The sequence below is a fragment of the Dermacentor variabilis genome, chromosome 11 (assembly GCF_050947875.1).
Source record: "Dermacentor variabilis isolate Ectoservices chromosome 11, ASM5094787v1, whole genome shotgun sequence".
Classification (NCBI taxonomy): Eukaryota; Metazoa; Arthropoda; class Arachnida; order Ixodida; family Ixodidae; genus Dermacentor; species Dermacentor variabilis.
In genome coordinates this window covers 103,052,161-103,079,165 of record NC_134578.1, presented here as the reverse complement: position 1 = coordinate 103,079,165, position 27,005 = coordinate 103,052,161, and the positions used below count along the sequence as shown (strand labels likewise).

At 44.8% G+C, this 27,005-nt stretch overlaps 2 protein-coding genes across 4 annotated transcripts in view; both read left to right on the top strand.

Annotated features, from left to right (window-relative positions):
* The window catches only part of LOC142563968 (uncharacterized), a 51,448-nt gene extending 37,030 nt beyond the window's left edge, over positions 1 to 14,418 (top strand). For 2 of the 3 annotated variants that reach the window (XM_075674724.1, XM_075674722.1), the window contains exons 10-11: positions 8,057 to 8,165; positions 14,142 to 14,418. In XM_075674724.1, coding sequence (XP_075530839.1) covers positions 8,057 to 8,165; positions 14,142 to 14,184 — 152 coding nt within the window. In that variant the 3' untranslated portion in view covers positions 14,185 to 14,418. The remainder of the gene's footprint in view (positions 1 to 8,056; positions 8,166 to 14,141) is intronic. The other variant, XM_075674725.1, reaches the window with a different exon arrangement.
* Positions 14,419 to 21,697: 7,279 nt separating this feature from the next.
* On the top strand, positions 21,698 to 26,572 carry LOC142563402 (uncharacterized). Its single transcript, XM_075673955.1, has 3 exons — positions 21,698 to 22,123; positions 23,707 to 24,776; positions 26,507 to 26,572. The coding sequence occupies exons 1-3, from the start codon at positions 21,820 to 21,822 to the stop codon at positions 26,570 to 26,572; spliced, it is 1,440 nt and encodes a 479-aa protein (XP_075530070.1). The 5' UTR covers positions 21,698 to 21,819.
* Positions 26,573 to 27,005: the final 433 nt, after the last annotated feature.

Genomic DNA, 27,005 nt, shown 5'->3' with positions numbered 1-27,005 from the left:
AGGAATACAGTCAACTTCCATTTGCTAAATCCTGACGGCAGCAAGGAAATTGAGCGAATTATTCGGCGGGTCAAATTAAACAAGATGCAGGAAAAAAACTCCAAAACACACCGCTGATTTATTTGGCAGTATTTCCCCGATTCTATCACACCTCCAAATCAAACATGTGCCCAATGTACAACAATAACGTAGGCATGAAATTGCAGCTCCTAAACAAAGTATAAATCTAATGCGCATCTGACTTTTTAGCAAAACTAGGCAAGGGTCTAATACTAATATGTGTTGCACAACATCAGTTACTTAGAGTCAGCTTTGCCGCTACAAAGGAGTGTATTGCGGCAAAGCATACAAACGTCGTGAAGGCTGTTTTGGTATTGTGTCCGACTGCACTGTGCAGGCAATTTTAGGCTCAGTTTTCTTGAAAGAGAAAAAAAGAGGCACGTGTTAGAATCGGATAAGTACCATAATCAGACATTGTGAGTTACGGTTATTGCTTAAATTCGAGGGCAGGCCGAAAATGAGTGTTTTTGACGTGAAGTTCACGTGTGTTCAACACATTCACTGTTCCTTAAGCTCTGCCGAGACAGCCGGTGCCACTAAAGGTATTGGGGTCACCACCTGGGTCAGGCACGTGCATACTGACTGGTCAAGTTCAAATTATCCGGCAAAGGCTAATCTTAGGATAGAAGTAACAAAAACTTGGGCCCATAGAAATACGGCCAGCATTAACTAGAGTCGAATTAGCAGAAGTCTACCGTGTTAAGGTATGTATTAGTAAATTTTCTTCTGTAATACCAGTAAAAAAAGACACCTTTTACCCGGAAAGGAGGCTTCATAAACCATAAAAGACGAGAACAAAAAACAAGACAGTTGGCGACACTGTTCTCAAATTCCCGTACCAGCGTATCCTGGAACCTTAGATTTAAACAGCATTAACTTAGATATAGTTACACATTCATTGGTGAAAAAAAACTGCATTCTAAAGAAATCAAAGACTTGAACTACCATTTTTCAGACTTCTTCAATGCCAAGATTCCTTAGGTAAGAGAATATGCATTGAAATTTGCGGCTTCAGTGACAAGCAGGTGCTAAGACTTTGGCACTAAACTTTCAGAGAGGCTTAAGCCCTTTTTACTCTTCTAGAACTCCTTCCTCTCTTTTTTTCTTTTTTTAGGGGGGGGGGGGTAGAAAATTAGGGGCAATAAATTTTTAAAATAATTTACCAGTTTCAAGCTGACTGCGTGTTGCTCTATAGTATACCTTTAAGAGTTTCTTTGTTATTATATTGCATTGAAAGCATACGTATGGGTACCTGCTAAGTTTCTTTAATACAAATTGAATGTGAATGCTTAGCCTTGATTATCGGATAATGAAATGGAAATACATGCATTTCTTTCCAATGTATCATTTCATTTTAAATTGTGCAAGTATTTCAGTTCTTTTGGCAAGGTGAGCAAGTAAGCAATTACTGTAAAAGATTATTCCTTTGATCCTTGTTACTTCTGCAAATTTAGTCAACAAGTGCAATCTGGCTTTGCATTACTCTATGGCATGGGACGCTGGCCAACACTGAGGCATTCACTGACCCCTCCTTTTGCCACACAGCGCACTCCTTGCATGGCAAGCTGTGGGAGTGCACCTAAAGCCCCTTGATAATTTGAAAGTAGCGACACTCCTCCTCACGGCACTTTCCTCCTCGATTCTCCTCACCCGCCGGCTGCGCACGGCACGCTTTTCCTCCTGGGCTCCTACGGACGGGCCGCAGGATTCTATAGAGGCGTGCTATTTTGGGCCAGTTGCACGCCCCATTGGGGTTGAAAATTTTGAGAAATGCTAATAACAGCATTGATAATGCTGGTGGCAACATTTGTGAGGAGGTTGGTTTTTCTTAAAGCCATATGAACGGGGTATACCGATGTAAAGGGAGCTTTGAGGCGAGTTCTGTACTCCAGACAATTTTTCTGCCACATGATCAGATGCTTTACTTCGTGCGTCTGATCTAGTATTGCTTGCGACACATCCCTTTGTGTGTGGCTTATTAAGCGAAAGCCTTAGACCCCTGTTTCAAGGTTCTGTTGTGAGCTACAGAAAATATCACGTGACCGAAGGAAGGCGGAAAGCGAACCAAAGCATGTGCAGCCTCGTAATGAGATGATTAATGATTAGCAAAGTAATGATTGATTAGTGATTGGATTAAGATGAATTCGGGTGTATTAAGGTGGATTAAAGTCGATAAAGGTGCATTAGGGTAAATGAAGGTGAATTAAGGTGCATAAAGGAGGACTAGGTTGGATTAGGGCCGATGAATGGATTAGAGTGGATGAAGGTGCGTTGAGGTGCATTAAGGACAATTATAGTGGATTAGGGTGGATTTAAGTGCATGAAGAAGGATAAGGGTGGATAAAGAAGGATTAAGGAGGATTATGGTAGGCTAGGGCAAATTAAAAGGAATGAAGGAGCATTAGGGTGGATTAAGGAGGATTTGGGTGGACTAAGGTAGATGAATGTGGATTCGGGTGGATTAAAGTGAAATAAGGACGATTATAGTGGATTAGGGTGGATTAAAGTGAATGAGGGAGCATTACGGTTGATTAAGAAGGATTAAAGTGCACTAAAGGGGGTTAGAGTAGATTAAGGTCGATGAAGGTGGAATAGGGTGCATTAAGGAGGACTTTCGTGGATTATGGTGGATTAAAGTGAATGAAGGAGGATTAAGGTCAATGAATGTGGATTCGGTGGATTAATGTGCATTAGGAGGATTATGGTAGACTAATCGGTCTTAATACTCAATGAACCCTAATTCACTTAGTCCACCCTAATCCACCTTAATGGTCCTTCATCCACCTTAATACTCCCAATCCACCTTAATAAAACCTAATAAACCTACATCGCCCCTAATGCACCTTAGCCTACCCTATACGGTCTCAATCCTCCTTTATCAACCCTAATCTATTGTAATCCGCCTTTATCCACCTTAATCCTTATTCATGCACCTTAATCCAACTTAACCCTGCTTAATAGTCCTAATCTACCTTAGTACACCCTAATCCACCTCTATCAAACCTAATCTACCCTAACCCATCCTAATCGGTCTTAATCCTCCTTTATCAACCCTAATTCATCTTATTCGACCTGAATCTTCCTTTATCCACCTTAATCCTCCCTAATCCTTGTTCATGCACCCTAATCAGTCTTAATAACCTTTCATCAACCCTTCCTCTTAATCCACCTTAATCTGCCTTAATCCTCCACCACCTACCTTAATCTTTATTCATGCATCTTAATCCTTTGTCATACACTCTAATCAACCTTAATCCTCCCTAATCCACCTTATGTTAATCACTAATAATTCATTAATTAACTTGGGTAATCATTCTCTTATACAGGGGTGGACATGCTTTGGGTCACCTCTGGCATCCTTGGGTCACGTGATACTTCCAGTTTACAATGCGACCTTGAAACATAAAGATCTAAAGGCTTTCGCCATAAAACTTAAAGAAAAACTCAATGTTGACTAGCTAACGCTCATCCCCTGCAATACCACGGGTATACTTGCCACTAATTTTTTTAGGCCGCGAAGCAGAACCTATATAATGCTTCACTTATGACTGAGTAACAACAGTTAGCGACATGCGAATATTAAGCATACTAAGGACAACCGCAACAAAAACGCTGGTGAGCAGGCCGGAATGAAAAAAAAAAAATCAGCATTACGAGATGCTTTGCTACGAGCTATAAGAAAGACGCCTCAGCTCGCAAACAATGCTGTTCTTTCACGGAACAAAGTTATTTCGGCCAATGTCATGCAGCCACTGCGTCCTGCGCAAGCCGTCATGCTTTCCTTGTGGTATCATAAAAACGGCATAACCATCTTCAGGCTTCTTGCTGCAGTTATATGTGCAACAGCTAGGCACAACGCTAGTGCATAGAGCAGGAAACGCAGGGTACAACGTTCGCTACGTCGAGCTAAAACGCCAAGCCAGCCGTGGTCAGGAGGAAAATGGTGCGAACGAAAAAGAAAAACACAAGCAAAACTCAAGATCCGCGCGTTTCCAAGGGCAACGGCAGGGAGACCAATCGTCGTGCAGAAAAACGGGGGCAAAACTGGTTGCTGCGGAGGAACACGCAAGGGGCAAGGAGGAGGCGAGGCAAAAAAAAAAAGGTCGGGTAGAAATCAAGGCGGGGGGGTTGTTTCCTGGCAGCCCAATGCTCAGAATTTTCCTGTAACTTTTACAAACTGTCAAACACAAGCAGTTGTCCCCTTTGGACACAAACCTTCTATTTAAACAAGTGAAACCACTCACAAGAATGTGTAATGGCAAATAGAGCTGCTTGCAAATCAGTGATGAGCTCAACTCTAGAAGTCCTCATTGTCGGGCATTATTAGTACATTTACAAGAAACCACATTAACCAAAACAGAAAACACTGAATACAGTTTGGGCAATCCCTTTGCTTTGTTCTGACCATTTCTTTAACAAAGGAAAATAAAGTACAAGAAGTAGTCCACTTGAGCATGCTTCGCAGGAGGTGTGATGCTTTTCCTTATCTTGCAAGCGCTTTTTGGCATACGTTTGTCATGTGCATTAGGAGCATTTCTGTGTCCATCCTAGACCTGCTGGGCTTTCAGTCCTTGCCTTTTGTCGTCCTATATTACTGGTTCTCAACATATGCTCTTGCAACAAAATTGACGACATTATATCATTCAATGGACGTAATGTAGTTGGACAAACATTTTCTCAATGTCACTGCTACTGTTCGCACTGTTGAGCAACATCAGCGCTGCGTTTATTCGCTCCTTAGCACATTACCGCCATTTACAATCTATCCTACTTACAACAATACTCAAGGGCTAAGAAAATCCCATTGGTATAATTGGGTAATGCGGGAAAAAAAAGCAGAGGGGACAAACATTCAAGCGTTTTATTGAGTGCTAAGGTAAGAAATGAGGCGTGTACCATATTTATGTATTATATCATGATGTAACCTAACCACTTTCTCACAAAAGCTGGGCAGCATTCGTTATTTCTTTAACACCTGCATTCATATTATTTCAAGAAAGGCAGTCTTCAGACAGAAATCGAGGAGGAACCAAGTTTATACTAATTTCCATAGGCTTTGTTCGGGGTGAAAAAACCTGGCATTTTTGGGTTTTACTCCTAAAACAATGCACCCACATCATGCACCACTATGACGACTTCTCATAAAGTAATAGTCGAAACATACATAGGAAGTGCTCTTATACAGCGAAACTGCATCCGAGAGGTCTACAAAGTTTTGTTGCATGTCAGTAGTGGCAACACTCGGCGGTGCGGTCAGTATCAGGAGGTGCAGAGCCGTTGCACAGAGCTGAGCCAGCATAGTTGAGCTGCCACAGCAAACAGGCACATGCAGCAGTTATAGCAAAGAGCACAGCAATACTGAGGTCTCATATAGTGAAATGATTGAAAAGGATCAGGTATATAGTGATGAGTTTCAAATGTCCTGGGTAAATTTTCGACTTGGGATTTGGACAGTCAAATCAGACCACTAGGACTTCAGAGGAGTGCAAAAATTCCCTTGTGCAGTTTCACCCTTTTTGATGTGCGAGCTACTAGTATTGGCATGCGTCTGTAGAGGTCAGGGCAGGTTTAGGGAAGGGGCTGTTTTCTTTCTTTTATTTTACGCGAGGCATCTGGCTGACTCACTGCTGGTGAAATAGTGTAGCCAGGAGGTGTGGTTTGTTGTGTAGGCTTGTGTCCGAGAATAAACTCACATTTCTCAGGCTGCTGTTGCCATTGGACTGTAAAGGTTGCAGGCCCGGGCTGTCCCCGTTTGTGAACAGTTTCATCTTGGTGACATATTCTGAAAGGGGCAGGCACGCATTTGGTCTCAAATTTTGCTTAATCTTTTGTCAACACTCTTCCTCTAAAGGGGCTCGGGAGGCTATTAGAACCGAGCTGTATCCCACATGTGCAATCTACACCTTGCTACCAATGTCAAAATCTCGGTTAACTCACTTAAAAACCGTGGAAGTGGCAAAAGTGACCATCTTCTCATGTTCCTTGTTGTAGAAAATCATTTTTGTTGGCGTGAGCACATGTGAAGGTGTAACACCATATTTAGGTTGGCATTTTGATTCTGCACCCCAGATTTTCATGTCAACCTGCACTAATCCAAACACACTGCGGGTATGTCCATAGTCTCATTTTTATGAATAAGTGCTAGAAAATATCCTTGTTCCACATACTACTTCCATTTAATTTTTTTCCGCGTTAGAATTGTCTGGGACCATTTAGCAATGTTCTTGCATCCAAGAAGGTGTCTGAAGCATATATGTAGTACTGTTTAGGGCAGTCTACAATAAATTACAGATGTTGAACTTCATACTTCACTGGTGCTTTTCTCTTCTGAAACAATGCGACAGTCTAGGTCAAAGCAGTGTCGATTCTTGCGAAAGCTGATGGCAATGTCGTGCTTAACCTACTTCCATACCCGCACGGTGGCTTAGCAGCTGCGGTGTTCCGCTGCTAAGTAGGAGGTCGCGGGATCGAATTCCGGCTGCAGCAGCCACATTTTGACGGCGGCAAAATGCAAAAACATCCATGTCGCATGCATTGGGCACACGTTAAACAACCCGCGGTGTTCAAGATGGATCCAGAGTCCCCCACTACGCCCCGCCTCATAATCAAATCCTGGCATGTAAATCATGGCATGTAAAACCCCAGAATTTAATTCAGTTCAAACTACTTCCGTGCAGTTTACGATGGATCTGACTTTATATTCGGGATAAAGTATTAAATAGTTGCTTCAAAATTAACTTTGAAAAGTATGAAAGGGAAAGCATCCAAATGGGTACCAAAGGACCTAAGAGGTTATACGGTAGTGGACAAAAAGATGTGACATATTGCCTTTGGGTCCTATGGGCTAATGTGCTCGGAATGTTGCAGCTGCGTTGTGCCAGACCGCTAGACTTGGGCAAGTCTCTTGGAACGTGCATTGCCGTCATGCTTCATTCACCCTGCACAGCCCTCCCACCGTGTACATAACTTGCGTATCCCAAGAACAACTACAAGGAAACCATAACGTCAGCCTGTAGTGAAAATATGTGCATTCTCGTAAGAGAATATTGTCATGTTGCAGCGGCGGTGAAGAAAGGCCAATGTCAAAACAGTGAGTCACGAATTTAACTTTATTGGGCGAGCTTGCACCCAGCAAAACAAGTAACACTTAATCATGATGAGAGCAAAATCAGCAGTCATTGAGCCTGCTCGGAGGATCACAAGCATCGGCAATTTATACATGGTTCAATGAACCTTTCAGTGTAATCGCTGGTTCTCATGTAAGTTCCAGAATGTACGCCACCATTTGCGTCGCGTAGAGACTCTGATTACATAAGGCTAGGCAACAACATAGGCAACAGATAGAACCTGCGATAACATTTGGGAAATTTCAAATATAGAAAGGTGCATCTGGCACTGAGTGATAACTTGTAACATTTGTTAGCCTGTCAAAGGTGGTCATCGGGAAAGATAAATAACTAAACGTGGCAATATGGCAATATGCCATACACGGCACCAACATTTTGAGCAATTTAACTCACAGAACCTATTTGCAAAACAGATCTCTTTGTTCACTGTTTGATATTATATGTGTTCCTGAAAACGTTCACATTCACAGTGCTGCACCCGTTTCTGAAAAATTTAGATCCGTTCAATCTTTTTGTGTTATATCTACACCTTATTAGTGATTGCTCTGTGGTGGTTCATTTTTCAGCAAATATGAGGATCACTGAAGTATTGCTTCTGTCTTCTATAGTATTCATAACATTGTGGCACTGTAGCCATTGCGTACATGTGAATCACGTTCATTCAGCTAAAACATGTATAGTACTGATGACATAATTTGTTGCTTGTCACTTTGGTTTTGTTAGCTGTGTCAGATTCTGGAATGTTGTATAATGTTAAAATGCCCCTTTTGAAGAATTCGTGTAAGCTCCCCATCCCCTCAGTGCATGCAATGCTTAATAATTCTTGATGCTCCAACATGCAAGACTCAGTAGGCGATCCAATGTTTCAGAGGCCATTAGGAGCAACTGTGCATATGACAATGCAACATCCTATGCCATTCGGGATGCGGCGGGATCCTGGCTCAAGAACTGTACCGCGAGGATGATGACTGCTAAAAAGTAATTCTTATGCATGTTATCAATGTCGCTTAGTTTTTGAGAAGGGAATGGAAAGAAAAATAGTAAGTAGCATCACATGATGAAAGCGAAGCCAAGAATAAGTTGGCCCAACGCATGTTCATGTCGGTTCCTATGACAGTAGAAATAACTGTTCTTACGGAAATTTTTCTTCATCTTCACACTCGCGCTCCATCGAGACAAAGCGGATGCTCTTTAAAAATGAAATGCAACGACTCACAGCAATATTTATTCCAGTTATTATACTGTTAATGAGCAAGCATAGTCCCTGTGGTTTAATGCTAACTGAAAACGCCTAATTAATAAGCAAAAACTACAGTCAAACCCACTTATAACAATATTCATGTGCCACGAAAATTGCATTGTTATACCTGATAATTATTATAACCGGGCTGCATGAAAAAAAAACAAAGAGAAAAAACTCGCCGTCCTGGCCCTGCAAAAGTGAATGACCAACGAAGCTGTCGAAAACCACCGCTACAACTTCTTAGGGTGGTAGGCAATGTTTTATGGCTTTAGAGTAATGGTAGTGGTGCTCTTTTAGCATAATGGTATGAACAGGAGTAATCATAACTTTGACAGTGCACCACCGTCCATAGCAGTGCTGCAACAACATTGAAGGCAGTTGCTGGGCTGGTAATTTTATACACGAAAGGCTAGGGACGTCATGCCCCATGCCGCAAGCTGGCATCACCGCACCAGCTTGCGCAGCAGTAATCTTTACAGGGAACTATATGCGGGGAGTGCTACATGCTTCGCAATGCTATCACGAGCACCTTATCGATTATGTGGTTCGGATGCTTGTTTTGGAGCTTGCTCTGTATGTTGTATGCATGATTCAAAAGAATGTATGCACTGTTAACTGCACTTTGCTGAGTGTTTGAAGCCTCTGCCTTACAAGGGTATGAGCCACTGCATTTTTTGTTTGCTTAGTGGGCTTTGAGCCATTGGTGTTGACAATTTTTGACGTGCTGTTCTGTATGTTGTATGCGTGATTGCACAGAATGTAACCACTGTTACATTGCTGAGTGCTTGTAGCCTCTACTTTACGGGGCTATGAGCCTTTCCATTTTTTGCTTGATTATGGGGGTATAAGCCATTGATGATGATAGTTTTCTGTCGACAGACGTGAAGGAGTCCCAAGATCGCAGCCGTATACAGATTCATTCTAATATACAGGGGGTTGTCCGAGTTGTTGTGAGAAAACTATAAGGGTGGGGATGCCAGTGCTGCTCCCCACCATCTCCCTCCATCTGGCTGCTGATTGTGCTCACTTGTTTAACTGTTTAACTCTGTTTCCTGCACACTCCGAGCGCTTTTAACAAGCCATGGGGGTCAGCGTTCAAGAATGTCACTGCTGTAACGAGTGCAGAGAGGGATCACAGGCGGCAAGCGACATGTGAGCTTCACCAGGGCATGGCTTTTGTGGCACCAAAAGGGGCCTTCTAAAATATGCAAGAAGGTTTACGCAGCAGCCTGTCAGCTTGAGAAATGTAGAAGAAATGCTGGGGTGAGATTGCCGCAAGCATCTTGCCACGTACTTCTCAGGAGCTTGCACTAGAAAACCCGATGTCCACCAACCTTGCTCGCTTTACACGAAGTTAGCTTTCATCCTTATCCAAGGCATCCTGGTGCTCCACATAGTTCGGCGGAAGGTCGCTTGCAAAAACAGAGCCCCAGAGGGACTGAATCTTGTGCAAGGCCTCCAGCGAGGACAATTTTGAGGCAGCCTGACCTATGGCATCTTCGCTACCAGTGTCGCCATCTGATGCAAATTAGTTTGCGAAAATTGCCTCATCGGTCGGAAGCACTTCGTTTCCAAGTCTATAGCGGCGCACTTTCTTTTCACCACCAACGTCGTGCATCAGCCATCTTCTGTTTCGGCGATGAGTCAAACGAGGATGAGAAACCACATGGCCAGGATCGACTTCAACACAACCAACAAAGACAAGCACAAGTAACTTATTCTATTGGCAGAACTGTGCAGAGTGAGGGGCCAGTGAGCAATCTAGGAGCAGCGCAGCGCAGTGGCGCAGTCCATTCCTGTTCGGAGGGGTGGAAGGGCAACGGGAGAGGTGCGCGGCTGCCGTCGGGGCTGTGGGTGATCGTGCAGCAGATTGAATTTCTCTTTTTCATTTTTTTTTCTTTTTCCACGGATCTTCAATTTCATCCCCTTTTGGCAAGGACACCCAGCAGACTTCAATGTTATTACCGATAATCTGGCATGGGGGCATTTTAGTAAGTGGGTTATTTCACCATCGAAAACCTACAAAAGTTGACAGTGCAGCAGGTTCTAATTTTTATAAACAATATGTTGTTAAAATTGGTATCGTTATAAGTGGGTTCGACTTTATTAATTTCTACGAAACATCTTAAATACAACTTCACATGCACTAAATACTACTCTGCCGTAAACGAGTACATCGCATTAATTATGCAAGCCAAAAATAACATTTACTATAACACTCTATCATCTATGCTACAGGAATCCCAAATGGTTTTAGAAAACCATTAAACCTGAGGACACAAGCATAATTTCCTTATGTAATACTAAGTTTTGCCCTACCTAAATATCAGATACTATGTTATGCTCTGTCTTCACCCACAAATCTACTCAGAACCTTTCTTTTTTTGCCATCCTGTGTGCATTCCCTCGCGTGCTGTATTATCTTTTGCCCGATTAGTATTGCTAATGCCATTGATAACCTAAAGAAATTGTTATCAGCTGTAATTGACAGTATAAATGCTAAAGTACTGAAAAACACTAAAATATAACTAGTTTCATTTTGTCACTCAATAGAGGTTCAGTTCCCGTTGACTGGCCAATTGGGAAGGTCATTCTTGTATTTAAGAAAGGTAACTGGACATCACCAGTTAATTGTCACCCCCATATCCACCACCACACTCTAAGAAAAGTTTACACCCTTTGGAGTGTATATTTGCCACACAACAATAATCGTCATCTGTCTTGCCTGCATTTCCTTTCTTGAAAACGCTGCGCTCGTTATTTTCCTGTCGGGATTCTATGTCATGCTGATAACGTGCATGACATTTGTTACTGGAAAGTACTGGGCTCCCCGCGTTAAAGAAAAGAAATTTGCAGGCAAGACAGATGACGATTATTGTTGTGCGGCAAATATACAGGGTGCAACAGTTTTTAGAGTGCAATGTGCGCTGCAAAATAATGGAGAGTATTGCACATTCTGAAGTAATGCATTCTGTCTTCTAACAACTTTTGTCACCCAAGTAAGCATGGCCTGCTATTTTACTTCATGAAATTCACTCGTTTCTTGATTTTGAAAAGACACTTGATAATGTTCCTCACCGTCACTTATTGCTCAAGCTATCATGTCTTAGACCTGCCTGTGTTCAACTAGACTTTCAACTCTTTAGCTGATGGCCAGCAGGTTTTTGTTGCTAATTCTTATAGGTCTCCTGTCTCTTGTGTAGCCCCTGGCTTTTCCCAATGTACTGCACTAGGCCCTCCTCCTCTTTTCAATTCATATTAATGACCTGCCGCTCAATATCAATTCTAACATAAGACTTTTTGCCAACGGCTTTGTTCTACGCAGCCCGTGGTTCAACCGTCTCAGTCTTTCCCACTTGAAGAATGATTTTAAAATACAGGACTGCTGCAGCAACTAGTTAATGTCCATCAATATTAACAAGACCTTCGTAATGTCTTTTCACTGGCATCATTGTTACACAGCCTCCACTTACACACTCCCATAAAGTTCTTTTAACCACGACTAACACCATTAAATATGTTGGTACAGCCAAACCTTGCTATAATGAAATAATATATGTAACTAAGTAAAATTCCCCTCAATATCCTCATTGAGGTTCATATTGCAGTACATACAGTAATGGATATAACGAAGCAATGAATATAGCAAAGTGATTCTGGCTTCCCCTTCAACTTCATTGTAACAAGGTTTTCCTGTGATATAACATGGTCGCAACATGTTGTCAACATTACTAATTCTGCTAATTGAGTCCTGCGTTACCTTCATCGTAACCTAGCATTGGCAACCACCACCACAAAACTAATCGCTTGTAAAACACTTGTTAGACCTAAACTTGACTTTGCTAATGCCACTTTTATGAATCATCAAACTAACCTTACAAATATGCTTGAATCCGGTCACAACCATGCTTTCATATTCATTAACTTTAATTACTCTAACAACATTAGTTTATCTGCAATAAAATCTCAACTTGACGTTCATCCTATTGCCTGCCATTGTAAAATTGCACGTCTGTGTCTTTATCATGAATTTTTCTATTCCTTGTCATCAGGAGATATGTATTCATCAGACTAGACTCCATTTCCAATCAAATTCTGTATGTTGCAAATGAAACCGTACAAAGACCTTCCAGTGGTTCTTTTTCTACATATGGTAGAGGGCTGGGACTACCTTCCCACACACATTGCCATGTTAACAGATCATACCCAATTTAACATTTTAAATGAGAACTGCAATGTTCATTGCCCACCCCTCATGTAAATATGTCCCTCTGGGACCCTTGAGGTATGAGTGAAAATAATAGTGTCTTCCAACTCCACACTGACAGCACGCTGTTCTGGAAAAACAACATGCACGACTGCAATGTGCGGTTGCCACACACGCATCTAGTGATGTGGATGACGAATGTTTATGTTGAGATGGGAATCGAACAGCACAAATGACGGGACACAGTGAAGACAACACTGACCAGCAACCAGTGTTAATTGCATATCAACTGCATTGCTATAGAAGAGAATCTGTGCAGAGATCATAAGAACATCAATTCATCAATTGCCACAGTTTTGTCAACATGCTATCACACATTCGATGAGTAGCATATTTCACTACAATGTACAGATATAGAAGTCACGTGAAGACAAGAACTGCCATGTTGGTATATGTGAAAAGCTTCATTAAGTCTAATGGGCACGTTGCTCTTTGTAGCATTCCAAAAACACGCAGTCTTCAAGATATCTCTCACAACCACGTTTTTTACAATGTTCTGCCAAATGACTGGCAGCTGACCCCATTGCAATCAATGACTGCAATATGTTGCAACAAACTACTGAAGTGGCACAAGCATATTGGGAGAAAATGCACACAGAGTGTTTGGCAAGGCACCCACCAAGATGGCAAGATGAACAAGGTGTACATTGATGTAAATCTGCTGGGAATCAAGCGCACTGGGTCAAGTACACTGAGCGCAGGCTCACATGTCTGGTTGACCTTTAGAGGCTTGCAAAAGAGTAAAAAGGTTAAGGGGGTGGTTTCATGGAGTGTTGGGTTGCAAAGGCTGGCTCACATTACGTCATGTCCCTGGTTCATAGGCCTGGGTATGTATGGAGCATAGGCCTGTGTAGTTGGTCTTTTATGTGCTCTTAGTAAGCGCGATTAAACTATGGTTAAAGTAATCAGTTAATTTTTCTGATAAGGATTGTGGAAATTACAAGGTGGGAGATCTAGGTAATAAAAATTTTCCATCGTCCTTGATGTAGCAAAACACTCCAAAAGCACTCATTTCAATGTCAGCAAACTTCAAGGTCGATAAAAAAAGTGTGCATGCTTGCGCTTGGGAATAACACACTGACATGAACAAATTGCTCTATGACTGGCACCTGTGGGCTGTCACGCAGCTCTACGACATCGTAGAGGAGAAAGAATAGACAAAGCCTTGAAAGCCACAGGAGCAAGTGACCAATCGTCTACGCAAGATGATGGGTGCTCCCTCCTGCATGCAGCGGAATATCATTTGGCTCACTTGTTCACGGCAGCATGGTCTGCAGATCACAAATATTTCCTTGTCAAGTGTTGCAGTGTACCTTTATTGCTAGCTTTTTATTTTTCTATGTAGCTTGTGAATTTGATGGAAAATAAGAGAATTTTTAAGTAATAATTTGTTCTCAACTGTGCTAGAAAACTTTGTAATCAATCTTTTTTTCTTAACTTCCAGGAAACTTGGCGAAGATCCCAATGACTCAAGCTCCTGTGACTAAGCATTCAGAGTAGCAACTCAATTTTTTTTATCATCTGCTCTCAAAGTTATGGCTGTGCTAGCTCAGAGTTTTGACAGCACACTTTCACACAATTTTTTATTGAGGCAAATTCGTCCATGCATTTTCATGCATTTCGTTTCATAAGAGCCCCACGATGCCTCTAGAAAAAAAATGTGGAGTGTGTTAGGTATGAAGGAGACACTCTCGCAAATTGTATTCAAATAAAGATTGCGCCTTTTACGAGTGGTGTTATTGAATATGAAATGCTGCCGCTTCTGGGCACTCACGGCACAATCCTTCATTTCTCTGTTCCTGCAGAGCTCGGAGCTTCGGTCACACGAAACAATGCCCACCGTGCTCTGCCAGTCATTACAATAACCTTTTTTTTTCTACATAATCATGCTCTGCAAACTTTGTTCATTCACAGAAATCAGTATCATTTTTTGCCACACCAGATGGCACCACCACCATATCAAGCAGACTGCAGAAAATATCCAGACTTGGCACACTGCAATGCAATGTCAAAATATTCAGCAGGAGAACAATAAGGAACATTCACTTTCCACTAATGATGGGGTGCAGAGCTGATCGGAGCATTAACTGATCAGTGCAATCAAGGTAGTCAGGACACATTTAGAGTATTTGAAAGAAAAGAAAAAAGCAAGGAAGAGATAAAACCAAGGTCACTGCTGGCACAGATAACTTCAAGAGACAGGCAAAATGCGAGACTGCAGCAGATATAGTAAAGCTTGATAACCTGAAGCAAGCTAGATGACTGCCTATTCGTCATCACTTCACTTCAGAGGCGATTCCGTTAGAAATAGACTGTCATGAGCAGATGGAGCTATTGCATATAGTCCCAAAGTAAGCAGATTTGCGAATTTGTTTTCTGTCTGCCACTTGCAGTTCTATTCATAGAGTGCAGTCAAATGGTTCAAGAAGCAACCATGTGCTCCGGAGAAGTTGCCACTAAGCAACAGCTAAACAACACTGGGTATGACAGTGCCACCTCCAGGTCATGTTGCAGCTCTTGTCTGGTGACCAACACCTAAGCAACTGCTTTCAAAATTGCCATTTTCACTTCCTTCTGTCTTTCTTTGATGGTAGAGAACAGCTGTGTTAAGATGAACACTTAGCTCCAGGCCAGCTCTGACATGAGGCCAATTTCTAAAGGAAAATGTAAATGAAATGTAGAAGAAAAAGCAGACGGCAAAAATGCAGAACTATATCATCATACCCTGGTTATCAACCATTTTGCAAAAGTGTTAACTTGTACAGAATCAGTAAACCATACATGGAGTACATTGTTTGTAGGCGTACTAGGGCTTGGTGTACCAGAAGTTGTTGCAAAAGTGACGGCTGAAGAAAGTGGAGATAATATAAGACTAATTAGTCCTGCGGGTTTCCGCAGAACTACTACGTCATATAAGAGTAATTGTTAACTTGCACTACCATAGTATTGAGTGCAAGAGTTAATTACGCAAGAAGTGATATCCATGTAACATAGTGAGATGGGCACAACGCCAAAGGATGTGTGGAGCATGTAGTCTATTTATTCAGAAATAGGTGAGGGTACAGTTAAACCTCGATATAACATACTTCAATATAACGAAATTCTTGATATAACAAAGTATTTAACTTCTTTTAACTTCATTCACCTTCAGAACCTCTTGTCCATTGAATATTGTGTAATTAGAACGTCTGTATAACAAAGTATGTTTGTAAGCAATTCCAGTATAACGAAATTTCGCTTCCGCAGCAAAGGAATGCCGAGACAGTAAATTTAAGCTTCCGTGGATGCAGATGGTCAAATGATTGAATTACAAAACGCACCTCCCAAATCGTGCGCGCCATGACGAGCGACCGCCGAAGTGAAACTGCATCATGTTCTGTATAAAGTCCCAGTGCAATAAAATTCTATCACACCCTGCGCATCTGGCGCTTTAGGGGCGAGTGAAATTCTGCGAGGGTAAGAAAGATGGCGGCTTCACACACAAGTGTTGCCTCGCTCCATGAGCAAAGGAACGGGGGAGGGGAGCGAGCTCGGGGTAATGCATATACTGTATACTATATACTTTATATAATGTATAACACAAAGTAATATTTGTGTGTGCTGCATTTGCACGCTAACATTGCACCTGTTAGTGTTTTTCTGGAACTGGGTTCTAGCCTGCATTGGTGCACATCTCTGCCTCAAATCTAAACGCACAGCCAAGCTTAACATGGCACACGTACACAAACAATGCTGCGGCATTGTATGCATGTGTGTGTGCATGTGCGCGCGCACATTTGTGTGGGTGCATATCCGTTTCCCCATCTACCAGGGTAAATGGATAGTCAGTGGTTGAATAGGTACCGCATCGTGCTGCTGTGTTAAAGGGCCCCTCGCCAGGCCCCATAGCAAATTTTGGTTTCATGCTGGAAGTTGTTACGTGTCATCTAGGAAGCGTTCTGCCGCATAAAAAATTTCAAATCGGCTCATTAATAGCCGAGATAGAAATATTCCAGTGCCGCAAACCCATAACTCCAGCAGGCGGGCTCCACTGCATAGCGAGACTCCGCTCCACTTGCCCCGTCAAGCCTTTGCAAGCGAAATTCCTTCCCTGCGTTCTCCCATGCTAGACCTCGAGGATCACGTGAGACATAAGTCATGGGTCCCGCCTGTACTTTTTTTTTTCTCCTTGCTTCTTTTTTTTTTTGTCGACGATGCGCATTTCCTCTGGTTTATCCGCTGGCAGTAGAGAGTTTTAGAATAGGGGCCCCAATAGTTTGGGGCCCTGATGAACTTTGCGGGTGTTAGCGTTGGGGCATGTAGGAGTGAAGAGCTTTAAAATAGGGTTTTACGTTTGCGGATAGCGTCTCGCACTGACCGCCACTACGGCATCAAAGAAAAGCTATTAGAAATAATTGAATAAAATATACCATTTTATGAAAGGAATAATAATTTTGACCTTCGTGTATTCGCGTTTAATTACAATTTAGAGTTTATTCGGTAAGCAGCAAACAATTAGTTGCGCTTAGTTTTGAGCAAACCAACTTAATAGCCTTCACCAGCCAAGCTTAGCCGTGTTAGGCCTACGAGCCATAAAATCCACAATCGAATTCAAAATCAGCGGCGTCTAATGAGTCAATCTTCATAACACACGCTATTTGAGAGAAAGCGATAACCGCAGTCACTTCTCCTAGCTTGCGAACTTCACGCGTTACCGCGAATCGAACCCAGTTTGGTGCTAGGTTAGAGCCGTCGCTTCGATGGGTGCCGCCATAGAGTTTCTCACTATAACACCTACAGGGTAATCTGGCACCACCTTCTATGGGAGTTTCTTAAGGGGGCACCGTGCCGTCATGGGAATGACGGTATATGTGTCTGCGAGGCTCGCGTTGGCTGGTGTTGTAAGAGGCTTCGTCTAAAACGTGGATATGGCTACGCAAATAACGCGTTCTCAAAGTAAAATCTTTATAAAATGTTTCCATTCACGCATATTACATTTTTACTCATCTACAATGCATGACCAAGTGAAGAAAAGCAAGAACAGATGGGGTGCTATTCTCGACACATGCGTCTCCCCGCAGGCCAGCTGAGGCCGGTGAACAATAGAAGGCAGACCCCAACAGGGGCCTCGGAGCTCTCGCTGATCGCATAGACGCCATTGAGGCGCGATTGGCTACACCCGCCTCCGTCGTACAACCGCTGACCGTTCCCGCCATACTAAAGGAAGCTAGACTTCAATATCCAACCAGGGCGGCGCCAGGAGGTCCCAGTCTTTGCACAGCCCTGACTGCCCCGTTAGGTGGTAGTCCATCCGGTCCGCCATAATGGATATGTCCAAAGAGAGTTTTCGCATTTGCAATGGAACTGCAGGGGGTATTGTAACAAAAAAGCCCCTCTGCAGCAGTTCTTCAGGTCCTTCGCTGTCAAACCTCAAGTCATTGCTCTCCAGGAAACATTAGTCTCCGCCGCCTCGCTCCAGGGCTACAGGGCCGTGTCGGGCCTGCTCGGGGGGCGAGGGATTTGCACCTTGATTGATAAAAGGCTGACTCATCTCACCCACGACCTCAAGCTGGGGTGTGGTAGAATTGAATATGTCATGGTTGAGATCCTGCTCGACGTACCACACCAGAATCAGCGCAGAAACAGCGTGTTCGTCCTCAATATCTACAGCAACCCCAGGGACTCGCGCCAGCAGTTCAAGACCATCCTCAAGAAAGCGACCGACTTGGCCGGCCCTCGACCCTTGGTCATCGTCGGTGACTTCAACGCACCGTACGGCATCTGGGGTTACGTCTACGACACTACCAAGGGGCGCAACCTGTGGCAAGACGCCAACGAGATGGACCTCACTCTGGTCATTGACAAGAATTTTCCTACTCGCATCGGCAACTCCGTCACTCGAGACTCGACACCCGACCTCGCGTTCGTCAGGAACGTTGAGGACGTGGGCTGGGAGAACACCGCCATGGAGTTCGGCAGCGACCACTACATTCTCGAGACCAACTTCAAGGTGTCTCGGAGTAGCATCAAGGAATTCACGTTCATCGATTGGGACCGCTTTCACAAGATTCGCGAAGAACCCAGCAGAGCCAGGGCACCCGCCACCCTCGAAGAATGGTGCGAAAGCGTCCGGAACGACGCTTCCGCGGCTACCAAGAAAGTGGAAACGGATCTCGACGTCGAGCGGATGGACAGCAGACTTGCCCACCTGATCGAGGCCAAGAACGCCCTGCTCCGCCGATGGAAGGGTCAAAGGCTCAATCGCAGACTCCGAAAAAAGATCTCGGAGCTCAACAAGGTCATCGATGACCACTGCAAGGTGCTATGCCAGCAGCAGTGGGACGAGCTCTGCGAATCCATCGACGGACAGATGCGCAACGGCAAATCCTGGGGTATGCTGAAGCACCTTCTCGACGAAAGCGGTTCAAAGTCAAATCAGAGGCATACGTTGGCCCGGGCCCTTCACGAGGCCACCAGGTCTCACACGGTCGATGAGCTCGTCGCAAAACTGGTACAGAAGTACTTGCCCGTCCGTCGCGACGGAGATCCAGTAACCCAACTCCCAGACTACCGAGGCCCTCCACGCCCCGAGCTCGACGAAGGCTTCTCCGTTGCCGAGGTCAGACAGGCCATCTTCACGCTCAACCGCAAGTCTGCGCCGAGTCCAGACGGAGTCACCAACAGAATGTTGAGAAACCTCGAGGACACGTCGATCGTCTTCTTGACCGACAAAATCAACGAGTCCTGGAATAGCGGCGTTGTTCCTGCAGAATGGAAGATGGCCTGCACTGTGCTCATTCCCAAGCCCGGCAAGGCCCCGAACATCGAGAACCTCAGGCCGATTTCTCTAACCTCCTGCGTCGGCAAGGTCATGGAGCGTGTCGTCCTCAACAGGGTCAACGGGTACCTCGAAGACAACGAGGTTTACAGGTACAACATGATCGGCTTCCACGCCGGACTCTCGACGCAGGATGCAATGAGGCTAATAAAGCATCCGATTGTGGATGGCCGTTCCAGAGACGTCAAGGCTTTGCTCGGTCTGGACCTCGAGAAAGCTTTCGACAACGTGCTCCACAGCTTCATCGTAAAGACCATTTCAGACCTGGGTCTCGGCTCCAGATTCCATAGCTACGTCAGCTCTTTCCTAACGGACAGGAAAGCCAAGCTTCGCATTGGGGACTTCCGCTCCAACGATGTGTCCCTCGGAGGGCGGAGCACTCCTCAGGGCGCCGTCATCACACCCACCCTGTTCAACATCTGTATGATTGGTCTTTCCGAGAGGTTGGCACGCGTAGAGGGCGTCAAGCACACCACATACGCCGACGACATCACCTTATGGTGCTCTAGCGGCTGCGAGGGCAGAGTCGAAGAATCCATGCAGGAAGCGATCGACGTGATCGAGGAGTATCTCCGCCCCACCGGACTTCGATGCTCCCCCGCCAAGTCGGAGCTTCTGCTTTACAGAAAAGAGAAGGGAGGCAGACCCAAAGGTTGGAAGCCAGTCTCTGAAAGCAGCATCAGTCTTCGCACTTGTGACGGGGGGGTGATACCCAGGGTCGACGTTATTCGGGTCCTGGGCATGTTTGTCGAATTCAACGGCGGGAACGGAACGGCTCTCCGCAAGATCATCGCAAAGACGGACAACGCTTTCCGCCTCGTTCGCAGAATAGCAAACCGGCACCGTGGAATGAAGGAAAGCAATCTCAGGCTTATCAATGCCTTCATACTATGTCACTTTACGTACACAATTTCTATGCATAACTGGCTCAGAGCGGAGCGCGACAAGCTCAATGCTCTCATCCGCAAAGTGGTCAAGAGGGCTCTCGGGCTACCCATCAGGACCCATACCGAGGATCTCCTTAAGCTGGGGGTGCATAACACTGCCGAGGAGATTGCCGAAGCCCAAGAACGCGCGCAACTCACTCGCCTGAGCACCACAGCGGCAGGTAAACACATCCTCGAAGAGCTGGGTTACCAACCTGCGGGATTCCCGATGGTCAGTACCCCGATCCCCAGGTGCATTCGAGACAAGTTCGAAGTGGCCCCTGTGCCCCGAAACGTCCATCCCGTCCATAACGAGGGCAGACGCAAGGCCAGAGCAGCAGCCATCCTCAAACAGATCAAGCAACGAGACATTAGAGCAAGCTTCGTCGACGCCGCGGAGTACAACGATGGGAAGACCTTCGCCATCGTTGTGGTCGACTCCAGCGGCAAGATTTCCAACTGCGCCTCCATTCGCACTTCAGACCCCGGTGTCGCCGAGCAAGCCGCCATCGCCCTCGCCCTGCTAGGCGGTCGTGGGTCCGAGATATATAGCGATTCCAAAACGGCAGTTAGGGCTTTTCAGAAGGGTTGCATCGCCAAGCAAGCTGCTCGTCTCCTTAGCAGCTCGAGTCGAGATGCTCTCACGCATCATTCAATCCACTGGTTTCCAGCTCACGTAGGGTCGGTCGAGGGTGCTCCCCCGAACCTCAATGAGTCTGCTCACGAGGCTGCGCGTGACCTCACCGACCGCGCTTCCTCTGCAAGAAGCACCGACTCCCCTCCTCCCTACGGCCACAGGGACGCTCTCGCTACTCACAACGAGATTATTAAATTCTTCTACATGTCTAGAAGGGTCTTTCCACCCCCTCACCCCAAGTTGAATAGGGCGCAAGCCGTTTTCGCTTAGGCTTCTGCAGACCAGTACGTATCCGTGTCCGTCCGTTCTCCACGAGGCTTACGCCGGTACCCGGACGTGTATCGCGACGACGCCTGCCCCTCCTGCGGGCAGACCTCCACTCTAGCGCACATGCTGTGGGAGTGTGGGTCGACATACCCCAAGTTCATCAAGGAGGAGTGGGACTCGCTTCTGCTTAGCCCCGCTCTAGAAAAGCAAATCCTGGCTGTCCGGCGTCCCCGCGACCGGGCCGGTGGGCTAGACCTGCCGGTCCCGACGTGGGACTAGCCGGGTGCGCGACGAGTTCGCGTCCTCGCCGGACCTACAATAAAAGTTTCTTCACTCACTCACTCATCCACGTGACCCTGCGTTCCCGGATGTTGGTTCCCTAAGTTGGTTTCCAACTGTCCCTATGGGGCCACTGAATACCTAGTGTGTCACGTGATTGGGGAGGTTTCTTCTCTGTATTGCTGTAGTGCGTGCAATGACACAGAAACCACGTGCTTCCAAACGCCGCCTACTCCGCTTCGGAATGGCGCGCGTTTGTGATCGAGCTGCCATCGGCGATGACGATCGTCGCTGCGAATTTTGCAGCAAACTATTCATACAGAGGAAGAACATGCTGCAACACATCAGGAACGTTCACAAAATGGCCGTGGATGTCAAGAAATTGATGAAATGCGACGTATGCGGCACTTCCCTGCCTACAATGGAGAAGTACTCGGTGCACCAGATCGCTGCGCACAACTTCGAGGCTGACGTGCACCTGGTGTTCCGGAACAATAAGGGTGAGGAACAGTTTTATTAAATTTATTCTCAGTCATCGTGAGCAAATGACGTTTAAACGCAATATTATATCTTGGACTTTTTTTTAATTTCTTGTTGCGCAGTGTGCTTCCAAAAAGGCAGTTGTTTATGCATTGCGGGCCTTTGTTTTCTCTTTCTCCATCTGTTTCGCGAAGATCAGCTTTTGCGCAGGTGCCTAATTTATTTCCTTGGGGTATTTTGAAGTTTGTGTCCTCGTTAAATATAATTTGTTTGTTTATCCATCTATAGTATAGTCATGTGTGCGCGCTCCCAGCGATGCGCTACATGACATACGTTTGGCATTGTCTGCTATCCTGCACGGCAACTGGATTGAAATTTGACGTTTGTACATCTTCTTATTTTTTTTAAGCGACAGGAGTAAGCTGTTCTGCGTTCTGACGTTGCTCTGTGCCACATGCGTGCGTGGCCTAGTCTTCGCCTCAGTGCACGTTGCAATGCGGCAGAGACGCAGAACCGGGACCATACATGAATTTGCGGATGTCGCCGGGATGGTTTCCCAGCGTATTGTGGGCAAGCTCTTTAGCAGTACATTTCATAGAATAGAGCGAAATGTGACGCTCGCGCAACCCCCTCCCCCCCCTTTTTTTTTTACTTAAACGAGAGGAGGAATTTGCTCTGCGTTCTGACGTTGCTCTGCGCTACTTGCGTGCGTGGTGTAGTCTTCGCCTCAGTGCAGGCCGCAATAGGTCCGAATGCAGGCCGACGTAGGTCCAGGACCACACTTGCAATTGCGGCTGTCAGCGGCTTGGTCTCCCGGCGTACTTTGGGAAAATTCTTTAGTAGTACCACAGTCCTTCAATTGAGAAGGACTCTGGTTGTAGATTTCATAAAGTAGAGCGAAATTTGACGCACGCGCAATTCTTTTTTCTTTAAGAAGAGTGTGTTAGGAGGCTACTTGGTAAGACATCTTTTTGTGAACGTAAACTGCACTTGGGAAAAGACACCAACGTACAAGAAGACAGGACGAATGCAGACTAGCAACTGGTTTATTGAAATCGCACATAATGCTGCCTCTCCGAACCAGGCGCATGCCCAAGCCAGATCATAACCGCGTGACGATGGGACACTCCCTCGCCACGCCCCTATGTACAGTAAAAAATCAAGCTCTTCTTGAAAAGAAGGAGCTTTTCAAAAAGAAACTGAGAGAAGGGATGGCCACTGTTCTGGGGCGTAGCTTGCACCACATGCTCTCAGTTCGTCTTTGTCTTATCGTAACAGCATTGCTATGAATGTACAGTCTGATTCAATATTGAGGAAGGAGTGAGCATAGATCATGCTTAAGTTTCATATTTGTTTCTTATTAAAACAAAACTAATATGATAAATTTTTTCAAGTTATGGCGCATTGCATTTGAAATTCAATTTTAACATAAATTTGAGCAATATCAAGGGTGACCTCATGACACAGTCGAGTTGAAGGTGAGGGAGTAAAATAAATGCTACATTAGCCCGTGTCTAAAGCCTTCAGAGTGATTATTTTTGTTTGCATCTCTCTCCCAATAGTACTTGTCACTATCTAATGCTATTTTGTGCTTTTATTACAGAATTTCATGAATGGAAAGCAGAAAAAGAGGGTAGCCAAAACTGCTGTATCATTTTGCCCAGGGACCCCAAAAAGCTGGCCAGTGGAGAAACAAGGATCCACTATTACTGTAATAGATCAGGCGAGGCAAGGAAAAAGGAAGGTCATAGTGACCGTCGGGAGAAAAGTCAGGGAAGCTGTAGGTCTGGTAAGATATGTCTTTCATTTATTACCGTCACAATGGACAACACTCAGAGTCCAACACCTGAAGGCACCACCATAAAAGTCAGGTATCAAAGAAACCATTACGGTCACAAGCCAGAAATTCAGCACTTGAGAATGAGTGACAAGGAAAAGGCCAGCGTAGCAGAGAACCTAGAAAGGGGTGTGCCTATGAAAACCATTCTAAAGCGAGTAAGAACATCTGTGGTATCCAAGCTGAGGCCAGTGCACTTGGCAGAGTGCTCAACCCTGCATAACATCAAACAGCAGTTTAACATAGCTGCTCCTGAACATTGTCACACTAATGACGCTATCAGTGTAGACACGTGGGTGCTTGTGATGAAAGAAAAAGGTGAAACACTTGTCCGCCTGTACAAGGCACAAGGTGCAGTCGACCCAAGTGGTACATTTCCTTCAGCAGACTTTGCTCTTGTTCTGATGACAGAGCCTCAGAAGGAGCTACTAGAAAAATTGGGCCCTGCAGGTACTGTATGTCTTGACTCCACACATGGAACTACAGAGTACGAGCTTGAGCTGACCACTCTTCTGGTGCTAGATAAAGTAGGATCAGGTGTAGCTATAGCTTATTTCATCTGCAACCGGATGAACGAGCAAACTTTGACAGCATTCTTCCAATATCTGGAGTCGGCCATGGCCAAAAAAGTAGCTGCTAAGACATTGATATCTGATGATGCGTCGCAATTCTACAAAGCATGGTCCATGGTCATGGGTGCTGCACAACAGAAACTTCTCTGTGCCTGGCATGTGGATAACAATTGCCGTAAGAAGATACTCGAGTGTGTAGAGAAACAGCTAAGGCCACATGTTTACCATAGTGTGTGGCTACTCTTAGAGTTCCTCGTCGAAAAGGCATTTGAAGATTATTTTAAGCAATTCCTTTCTAGTGAGGAAGAAAAACTGAGGGACTTCCTGAAGTACTTCAATGACCACTATGCAGTTAGGCCGCAAGAGTGGGCCTATTGCTTTAGGACTAGAGCAGCTGTCAACACTAACATGCACCTTGAGAGCAAGCACAGGACGTTAAAGCATACTATGCTGGAGAGAAAACAGAATAAGCATGGTGACAAACTAATTTCTGCCCTCATGGACTTGACAAATCATTTTTTAATGAAAAGGGCTATCCAGATGATGAAAGGGGCAAAGGGTAAGAAGCTGAGCAGAATTCAGAAAAACCACAGGTCTGGCAGTGAAATGGCAGCTTGTGCCAAATTAAATGAAGATGGCATATGGACTGTGCCATCTCAGTCTATTAAAGGGCTCTCATATAAAGTGTCAAAAGTGGGAGATGGTGCTTGCTGTCCTTTGAGGTGCAAGGAATGCGCAGTGTGTGTGCATACTTATATGTGCACTTGCTATGACCATCTTATACACTTTACAGTGTGCAAGCACATTCACTGTGTGGTCATCGCTAATCCAACTAGCAGCAACAAGGCCCATGAGAGCTCACCCGAAGAAGCATGCGAGGCAAGTCGGGCATTGCACATTGTACAGAGTATAACAAAGCTGGAAGCAGCCAAAGCAGTGTCAAGCTCAGCACTCTTAAGAGCAAAAATGGACTCAGTCAGACAGGCAATATCAGATGGTGAAGTCTCTGAGGATGTGGCTGAGAAGGCAAACAATTTGTTTGAGCCAGTTTTCATGCTTGTTGAAAGTGAAAGTGACCCAAAAAGAAAGATTCCAGACCATTCAAATGAACCAGCCAACAAAAAAGTTGTGCACCTGTTAAGATTTCACTCTACAAAAAACCCTAGATTGTGGCAGCCATCATCTAGCCTTTGAAGGCCCACTGAAGCTCAAAAGGAAGTCCTTAAATAACAGCTTAGGGACAGCAACATAGAAACTGAAGAGATAACCACATCAGCAGGGCACGATTACTGGTAACAAGCCTCCAGTGCAGTTAGGAAGAGAGAAGTGGTGCAGTAGTGCTGTGCTGTCATGCCTTATTGAAGCAGGTTGAGGGCTCGCATGTTAACAAATCATGACATGTGGTCTCTGATGATTAGCCCGTCTGTTTTTGTCTGTGGTGTGCAGCCATATGTCACAGCTGGATGGTATGTGTGTTAGAGCACGAGAGATGCCACCATGCTTGTTGTATGAGCTGCTGGTAAGTGTTCTGTGAAAATAGGTACAAACCCAGTGGTCATCTCTGGTATGTGGCAGCTGTTGGATGGTAGTGTGTTAGAGCATGCCTCCATGCTTGTCATATGAACCGCTGGTAAGTATGTCTGTACATAGATGTAAGGAAGTGCATTGGATGGTGTGTAGTGCTTCAGTGTGCAAAAGCCTCCCATGTGTTTTGCTACTTATAAATTTGTGTAAACACTCAGTAGCGCAGTAGTTATGATGTTGCACTGCTGAGCTCGAGCTTGCGGGTTCAATCCCAGCAAAGGTGGCTGCATTTCAGTGGTGGTGAAATGAAAAAAAAAATTGTGTAGTTGAATTTAAGTGCACATCACAAAACCCAAGGTGGTCAAAAATAATACTGAGTCCCGCACTGTGGCATGCCTCATAATTCGATCTAGATTTTGTGTTCCATGTGATGTTCTTATTGCCCATTTGAATAAACTTTTATTTTTCAGATTACCAAAATAGAGGGCATATGCAATGGTATTGTGTGCAGTCTGGATAAGTTGCTCTGGTCATGAGCACTCAACTAAATCTTCTGCATATTTAGCTGCAGCAGACAGTGTCATAATGATTGTAAAGACTATGCAGAAAGCTTTAGGCCACCCTACATATCAGATCAGTTTTATATTGCATCCCTTATGGTGCATCTCTTACTTGAGTAGGCATAATAACAATTGGCAATGCTTCCTTACACATTTAATATTTTTCTTTTTTTCTTTTGGAAGAGTAACCTTGGAAGAATAATCTACAACAGTGCTCCTACCTTCTCTTTCACTGTCTCCCCATTTCTTTTCTACACTTCAACTTCATTCTACGCACTATCTTATTCTCCTCTTCATCCTACATTGAGGGTGTGGGAAAGTGAGCTAAGTGTGCATAAAGATTGCTGTGCCGAACTTAATTGCGGCACTGACGAAGACAAATCTTTGTCAAAAGGTTCACTCCAGCTAC

Excerpts from the sequence above, each read along its gene's own strand:
- LOC142563402 (XM_075673955.1), top strand. The coding sequence starts at position 21,820 with ATGACACAGAAACCACGTGCTTCCAAACGCCGCCTACTCCGCTTCGGA. Across the intron at positions 22,124-23,706 it reads GGTGTTCCGGAACAATAAGG|AATTTCATGAATGGAAAGCA; the intron begins GTGAGGAACAGT and ends CTTTTATTACAG. Across the intron at positions 24,777-26,506 it reads TAGAGTTCCTCGTCGAAAAG|ATTACCAAAATAGAGGGCAT; the intron begins GCATTTGAAGAT and ends TTTATTTTTCAG.